The following is an 8,613-nucleotide window of genomic DNA, read 5'->3' as shown; positions in this document are numbered from 1 at the left end:
ATGTGGAAAATAATGTTTTTTTTTAACCTTAAACCGCATAAACACATTTCATTACACCAAATACACAAAATAATGTTCTTTTTAGCAACGTCATATGACCCCTTTAAAGTGGTTCTGCATATCTGAAAGTAAAACAAAAATAATCTGTATCTGTCATAAAGCAATATCCATCTCTCTCTAGACTGGCCAACTTAAGCATATTCAACTAAGTCTAAGAAGTTGCCATATATAGACACACGTACGCTAAGATGCTAAAATCCTCCATGAATGCCAGGTGCATGATAACATTAGATGATTAGAAAAGCCACCACAAACTAAATAAACAATACATATGGTCTTACATATACAGTCAAAACGTAAAATAAGGCTTATTTAAAGGCATAGTTCCCCCAAAAATGAAAATTCATCAGTCATCATTTATTCAGCCTCAACCTGTCTGAGTTTCCTTCTTCTCAAGCAGCAAAGAAAATATTGTGAAGAATGATGGTAAACGGTCGATGGTAGCCATTGACTTTCATGAAGGTGAGTAAATGACAGAATTTAGATTTTTAGGTCTATCTTTTAGAACTATCCTTTTAACACAAATGACAGTAACTATCAGTAATATGAAATATAGTCCTACAAAAAAAAAACATCTGAGATCATTCAGGTCAGCTCTAATTGTTGTAGTTTTACTTTCATTACTTCCTTGTTTTGTTCAAAGATAATTACCTAAAGACGATTATCATAAATGTCATTCTAAATGAAACTGGATTCGCCACATACCAACCAAAACCAGCTTCTAATGCCACACAACAACCAATTCATTAGACAATCTCAGGACACAGTGCCATAGCTAAATCAATACCGAATAGCATGGCAGAACAACTACACGAGTTCAGCTTCTTTCACACAGTTAATGTCTGTTAACTTTCCAGTTCACCGTTTACCACACTACGTAACAGATTGGAAACCAGCCCAGCTCTGTACACGAAAATAGGACAAGGACTATACAATACCTTTAATGACTTTAACCTCAAGTTATGGGCCAGTCTGCATTTTATAATGGTCAAAAGGACACTGCACCACAGACGCTTCCTATCAGTTCATATTATATTAGATATCACTGCGGTAAATGTTTTATCCCATGCTATACTTTTGCCCCAAGCATATGAATCAAATATCCGTCTAGGACTCAACAGCTTGATTTCCAAGACCAAGAGTAACACCTGGCGGAAGACAAAGTGAAAGGACAATCAAAAAGATAAGAGATAAAATGAATTGGGGAAAAAGCCATTCAGACCTACTTCATGAGTGTTTACAAACTAAGTCACCCCTCACCTTTTCTAGTCTCTGAGCTGGTGGCTGAGGCAGCCTGCTTGGCCTCCTTGCTCTCCTGGTTGGCTCTGTCCTTCTGCTTCTTCTTACTGGTGCTGACCGCGTCGTCAGGTCCTCTCTGACCTCGCCTCCGGCCCAATTCACTGGGGCCTGTACTGCTGCTGGCCATCTTCAGCCACTTGCTGCTAATGGGTTGGCTGTCTCCTACCTCGCTCCCGCTGCTGGAGCTGCTTCCACAGGGGTCTGGATCTGAGCTGTGCCGTTTCCTGCCCGGTCCAGCTATCTTGGCGGCGTTTCAAGTGAGAGCACTCCCAGAAGAGAATCAGAGGAAGACTGTGAACAAAACACAACAGCAATGTATGTATTACAAACAGACTCTGGATGAGTGGTAGTACAAATTACTAAAGTCTGGAATACACTACACAACTTTTTCACAGATTTTCCCCCAACGCTAGGTCAGTTTGAAGTCAGAGTTGACACATTCCACAGAAAATCATGTAGGGTATGATGTAAACAGACTCTTTTTAGCTTCAAACATGTTTCATAATTTGAGCCTATTTTACTGCAGTGTGTACACAAGCGTAAGATGCCTAGTGTTTTAAAATAGCAGATTTAAGATACACCAGAACTAGTGACAGATCTTAAAGACAGATCATAAAAAAGGGCTGAACTATGTATGTTCTATCCATCTGTTTTTAGTTGGATTTTTTGAGATGCGGACGTTGCACTCAAAAATTAATTCAAGCTTTAAGTCAATTGTAGAGGGGTGGGGTTTAAATGGATTAATTGATTATAGAAGTCTGGTATCCATCACTAGAGAGATGATCCAGTTATGACATTTTGATTACAATATGAAGTCTTTTTTTTTTTTTTCAAACAAATGCAACATATACATGAATGAATCATGCATTTATCAAAGAGATTTTAATTTCATGCTGACATTAATACTTTTAAACACAACAATAAAATATGAAATAAAGATATGTTTTTATTTATTTTCTTTGTTTTGAAAAACTGTTTATTTCCGGGTAGAATTAAAGAAAAACCTATATTTTCATTGTGGTCTCAGACTTTTGGATCCTACTTTATGTAATCGGATATTTATAACAGAATGTTTTGTATTGACTTGGAAGGCATTCTTGAGTTATTCAAAATCATCTTTCTTTTAGAAAAAAGCTAAACCTCACTAAACCTCAATTCTTCTTCTTTATTTTTTTATGATTATTATTTTGCTAGACAAAGATTACAGCCAAATGTGGCTTTTATAATCAATATCTGTCTAATTATAGGAAAACACAGAAACAAAAACGGGATGGATAGGGGTGCGTTAGTGTTTGAAAAATAATAAAGTATGTCTGTATTTTAATACGCAACAGTTAAGTGGTTGCTGTCATGATATAATGATGGCATTATAAAAAAAAAAGAAAAGACCTCTCTTTTTAAAAATCTAGTGTGTTCGGACAATCAAATGTCCAACCAAACCTTCTGGTTTCACTACTACACTTTCACTTTTTTATTAAAACACCGTCTAGCCACCAAAACCGATGCCGGTTACTGTCACTATTAAGACACTTCGCTGCCAGTATCCAAAACGAATATGGAGACAGACAAAATATATTTGAATTTAATCATCTTCACATTTCCTTTTTTCTCCTTTTCAGCTGTCAAATGAGAAAACTGTGCCCAAGGGAAATCAATCAGCTTATAAACCCGTAACGATCGCTAATGCCGAGGCTGCCAACCCGGCTAGCTTAGCCTGTCTGACTCGATTCCACACTCAAGTTCTCTTTAACTCAAAACATGCCTCTAACAACTGTCCCTTAACATTAATTTTGGTCTAATACTAATAAATATCATTCGTACGATTTGTGACATATCTTAGCGTTGTTGTCTGGTTGTAGGAGACGCCGGTTCGCCGTGTTGTGTGCGGAGCGAGCTGAATCCCCGTTAAAGGGAACAGAAGCACGAGGCCTCTCGCTCCGCGCCGGCTGCCCAGCTAAACACTTCACCGCAAGGTCGGGTGGTGCGGTACTGACAAACTTATGTAGGCTATAACGTTACCTACAGGACAGGTGAAGGCATATTACGATACCTGGATAAGACGACAGTTGTTTAAATGAAATCTTACTTTGTTTCGTTGTTCTTCTGTAATGAGGAGTCGCAGCGGCGTGTCCTTTCCTCCGTCAGCGGAGCCGCGGCGACTGCAGCTTAAATTCAGCCCCAGGCTTCACACACGGCAGCGGGCCGCCGATCGCCCCTGAGCCGCATCAGCTCGCCTGCTAAAAATTAATTCTTTTATTTCCAAAATAATCCTAACCAGGACCCATTTTGTGGTGTTAAAACAGAAACCGAGCTACTGTAAACAAAAACAAAGACGCAACGACGGTGCCCGTCCTCCACTTGAGAGCCGACCGCTGCTCTGTGACTCCCACTTTGTTAGAGAACAAAAACAAACCGGGTAGAGACAGCGACCACGCCAACCTGCTCCACACACAAACATACGCACGGTCTACTTCCGGACAGCACTCTGCGTTTACAACCACGCGCAGAGTAAAACTTTTTTTGGTGCGAGATTTCATGATGCATTTGATATGTAAATATCTTAAAGTATACATTTGAAACATACTGTTGGATGTTATTCATTAAAACGTCAAAGACGGTCCTTGTTTCGTTTGTGGAACTGTTCAAGTCAAACTGTGGTTCTGTTGAGCGTTATGCCATCTGCTTATGACTCTGTACCCGTAACTACGGTTCAAACTATTATTATTCAGCAAGGACGCATTGACTAAACTTGACAGTTAGGCCTAGGATATTTATACGGTTACAAAAACTGTATTTTAAGTAAAAGCAACTTTCTATTAATCAAACAATCCTGGAAAAAAAAGTATTACGGTTTTCTTATATAATATTAAGAAGCACAACTGTTTTCAACATCGGTAATAATAAGCAATGTTTCTTGAGCAAAAAATCAGCATATATTATAAGGAGTTTGAAGGATCATGTGACAATAATGATGCTGAAAATTCAGTTTTGCAATCACAGAAATAAATTACATTTGAAATATATGAAAATAGAAAAGATATTTTACATTGTAATAATATTTCACAATATTACTGTTTTTAATGTATTCGGTGAGCATAAAATACTTCTTTCAAAAACATTAATGTATGCCAACTACTATTATTAACTATTGTTTGGGTTTGTCATATAATTTCTCTCATTTTAAGTAGGTTTGATTTGGTTCTATTTGATAAAAACAACATTTGCATTTAATACATGTGTGATATGCAAACGTTTTGTTAACACTGGAAGATTTTCTGACTGCTGTGACACATCAATAGATGGAGCTGAAAATCTATTCAAAACCATCCTGCAGTCAAATATTTGACACATTATTTTTGTATCTGATGGTGTTCACACATGTGAGGTGATCTGGAAGGAAAACACTTTCTCACAATTTGTGAGAAAATGGAAGATGCAGATCCCACTCAACATAAGTAAATACATAATGAAACTTCATTCAACTTTTATGTTTTTAACTTTTTAATTGTTTGTTCCTCATATATTATTATATATTAGGGTTAAATGTAACAGGCTAACAATCACACAATGTACAGAAATCACACAGGGATATTATTTATTTGTATTATTTATCGTGAGAAGAAACACGCTGTACATCGATGTACATGATACACAACCAGTGACTCTAAATGGACAACTCATTTTACTTCATTTAACAATGTCTTTTACTGTAATTTCTCAGACAGATATTCAGCCTATTATAGAAACTAATTTCTCAAAAGACAACAAATGTGTCTCATTAGAAAACGAGTGTTAATAAAATACCAAGCTATACCAGTTTTAAAAGAAAAAGGGCAAGCAGAAAATCTATACAATAAAACTTCTGTGGCAAGATTCAGTGTCTCTTACATTCAAGCAAACTCAGTATCTTCATCATACTGTATTCAGTATTTTAGAAGCATATTTCTAATACCAAGAAAGTAGAATACTGCTCTGCCTTACAAGACACATGTGAATATCTGCATTGCATTCAGTTCCAGAATGAAAACAGGTTAATGTAGTGTTGTTATAACAGTAGCCTTTCATTAAAACAACATTTGTTCCAGAAATCGCGTCTGGTGGCAGTTTGGCATTGTCTTGTAGGTTTGTTGGCGAAAACTGTAGCAGCCTGGGAAAAGAGTCAAATGACAGATCCTTTCAGACAGTAGTGAACTTTCAGAGACAGCAGCAGTCCAGCTGTTGTGCTTTCCTTCCTGTGACCGATTATTGACAGGTGTTGTAGATCTGAATCTGCTTATTGATTGCATTCAGGATTGCCTTCATTTTATCTTCCAGGCCATCCAGCTGCCTGGCTTTTCCTTCCAATACCTTCTGATTTTCCTCATAGTCCTTTTCAAGCTCTATGTATGCAAAACATCAACAAAGCCAGGTCAGAATTACAAGGAAATAAAACAATGAATGCCTTCCAAGATCAGTACTACTTATCTCCAGAAGAGGGCAGTTTATATTTTTCAGTTACTTGAAAGTACCCTTAAAGGGGTCATATGATGCGATTTCAAGTTTTCCTTTCTCTTTGGAGTGTTACAAGCTGATTGTGCATAGATACGATCCCTGAAGTTGCAAAGACTAAAGTCTCAAAACCAAAGAGATATTCTTTATCTTACACCAAATACACAAAATAATGATCTTTAAAAAAGCATCATATGACCCCTTTAAAAAATGTGACCCTGGACCAAAAAATCAGGCTTAAGTCGTTTGGGTATATTTGTAACAATAGCCAAAAATACATTGTATGGGTCAGAATTATTGATTTTTCTTTTATGCCAAAAATCATTAGGATATTAAGTAAAGATCATGTTCCATGAAGATAGTTTGTAAATTTCCTACTGTAAATATATCAAAACTTAATTTTTGATAAGCAATAAGCATTGCTAAGAACTTCATTTTGACAAGTTTAAAGGTGATTTTCTCAATATTTAGATTTTTTTGCACCCTCAGATTCCAGATTTTCAAATAGTTGTATCTCGGTCAAATATTATCCAATCCTAACAAACCATACATCAATGGAAAGCTTTATTCAGCTTTCAGATTATGTATAAATCTCAATTTCGAAAAACTGACCCTGATCGTGCTTATGACTGGTTTTGTGGTCCAGGGACACAAATGGGTTCTTTATAACATAAAATGATAATATTTATAATATAGTTATAATTAATTAATTTATTGTTAGATTTGACCAGATCTGTGCCGTAAATCTCCCTAAATTCTAAATAAAAGGAATCTATCTATCTATCTATCTATCTATCTATATTATTAAATTTTTACACACAATTTCTTTTACAACATTATTTATTTCTTAATTTATTGTTATTTTACTCCAACTCTGTACTTTACATCTCTGTGATGTTCCTACATTCAATATATACATAATTATTTAATTATAATATTATTTAATTATTATTAAATATGCATTTTACAATATATTTAAGTGATAATATAAATTAATAAAATAATAGTTATTTTTAATATTTGTTTACAAAATAATATTTATTCACTTTGTTATATTAGGCCAGCTCAGTGCTGTGCATCCCCATATGGTTTTATGTATATATTTAATGTCATAAAGTAAAAAAAAGGGACAAACCAAATACTAAGAAATACTGATGTTCATGTTAATCTTTCAATTAAATGCTGACAATATAAAATGTAATACTTTTCTGTAATAAATACTGTAACTAATACTTGTAATAAACTTTTCTGGTTCTTCCAAATTCAAAAAACAGTTTAAAACATAAAACTGAATTGTAAGAACTTCCTCCAGTTCTCTGCGTGTCTCTCACACACTTACCCGCCAGCCTCTGTAGTTTATCCTGGGCATCCCTTAGCAGCTCCTTGGCTTCATCTCTCAGGCGCTCTGCTTTCTGCTTGGCATCCTGCATTGTTTTCGCCTTATTGTCCATCAGACCCTGAACAGTACGATACTTATCGGACAGCTCGCCATCCAGGATCTAAAACAGACAATAAAGTCACTAAATTCTGGTCAACACAACACTCAATGACACACAAATGACCGCCACACACCTCTTTAGCTTCATTGGCCTTGTCCCGGGCCATAGTGGCTGTCTCCTCTGCCCGGGCTGCATCCAGGCTGTTGTTGGCACGTTTGGTTTTTAAAGCCTCTATTTGGCGTCCCAGATCTCCCAGTCTGCCCATAGCATCATTAAGATCTCTCTCACGAGCTGTGGTCTCTGACTGGATCTTCAGAAGTATTGTAAGAGCGCTTGTAGTCAAAACCAATCAATTTAGGAGCATAAAAATTAAAGTTATTCCTAATTACAGTTTTTTTTACCTGTGCTAGACGGTTTTGAGTTAAGCCGATGTCATTTCTAGCTTTCTGAATGGCCTTTTCTGCAGCTGCCTGAGCCCTGCCGGCATCGTTCAGGGCGTTTTTCACACTCTCAGCCGTGCTCTTCACTCCCTCCGCCTTATTCCTAGAGTGAAAGAACAGATTTGCATTTACGTTTACAAAGTGATGTGCAAAATACCAGATGTGCAGATAGTCACCTGGCTTTCTTGGCATCCAGCAGCAGTTGTTCTGCTTTGCGGACGTCATTCTGGGTCTGTTCCAGAATGGCGTCCACATTGGACAGGCTCTTGACACGGTCTTTAATCTCATCTGCGAGGTGTTGAATCTGCCTGGGAGAAGCTGGGATTGACAGCTCCAGCACCCGATTGGCCACTGCCTCAATGCTGTCAGGATCTGCCCCCTCCTCTGCAAATATACAACATGACATGTAAATGAGCTCAAAAGAATTCAAGTTAAAATTCTGTGAGAAGAAATGAAAAATGAGAGAGGGAATATAACATATGAAATGTTATTGAAAGGTTTGAAAATCAGATTATTACATTTACATTTAGTCATTTAGCAGACGCTTTTATCCAAAGTGACTTACAAATGAGACAATGGAAGCAATCAAAATCAACAAAAGAGCAATGATATGCAAGTGCTATAACAAGTCTCAGTTAGCTTAACGCAGTACACGTAGCAAGGGTTTTTAAATAATATAATAACTAAAAAGAAAACAGATAGAATAGAAAAAGATTAGAGAAGCAAGTGTTAGTTTTTTTTTTAAAGAAAACAAGCAGCAAATGAATAGAGTGCAAGTCTAAAAGGGACAAGTTATTTTTTTTTTTTTAAGAATAGAATTAGAATAGAGAGTGCTAGAGTTAGAGGGTCAAATAAAGATGGAAGAGATGTGTTTTTAGCCGATTCTT

The 8,613-nt window shown here is 36.5% G+C and overlaps 2 protein-coding genes across 5 annotated transcripts in view; both read right to left on the bottom strand.

Annotated features, from left to right (window-relative positions):
* The window catches only part of LOC107671985 (ubiquitin carboxyl-terminal hydrolase 19-like), a 36,535-nt gene extending 32,712 nt beyond the window's left edge, over positions 1-3,823 (bottom strand). For 2 of the 4 annotated variants that reach the window (XM_016465002.1, XM_016465004.1), the window contains exons 1-2: positions 3,446-3,823; positions 1,321-1,650 (exon numbers count right to left, since the gene is read on the bottom strand). In XM_016465002.1, the coding sequence (XP_016320488.1) occupies positions 1,321-1,486 (166 nt within the window). In that variant the 5' untranslated portion in view covers positions 1,487-1,650; positions 3,446-3,823. The remainder of the gene's footprint in view (positions 1-1,320; positions 1,651-3,445) is intronic. The other 2 variants (XM_016465005.1, XM_016465006.1) reach the window with 1 other exon arrangement.
* A 1,121-nt stretch (positions 3,824-4,944) lies between these two features.
* LOC107672036 (laminin subunit beta-2-like) overlaps positions 4,945-8,613 on the bottom strand; it is a 51,840-nt gene continuing 48,171 nt past the window's right edge. Inside the window, exons 30-34 of the mRNA XM_016465113.1 lie at positions 7,903-8,110; positions 7,688-7,829; positions 7,420-7,596; positions 7,187-7,346; positions 4,945-5,738 (exon numbers count right to left, since the gene is read on the bottom strand). Of these exons, the coding sequence (XP_016320599.1) occupies positions 5,602-5,738; positions 7,187-7,346; positions 7,420-7,596; positions 7,688-7,829; positions 7,903-8,110 (824 nt within the window). The 3' untranslated portion in view covers positions 4,945-5,601. The remainder of the gene's footprint in view (positions 5,739-7,186; positions 7,347-7,419; positions 7,597-7,687; positions 7,830-7,902; positions 8,111-8,613) is intronic.

Source organism: Sinocyclocheilus anshuiensis, unplaced genomic scaffold (assembly GCF_001515605.1).
Source record: "Sinocyclocheilus anshuiensis isolate Anshui unplaced genomic scaffold, SAMN03320099.WGS_v1.1 scaffold1053, whole genome shotgun sequence".
Classification (NCBI taxonomy): Eukaryota; Metazoa; Chordata; class Actinopteri; order Cypriniformes; family Cyprinidae; genus Sinocyclocheilus; species Sinocyclocheilus anshuiensis.
This window is presented reverse-complemented; position numbering and strand designations above follow the sequence as displayed.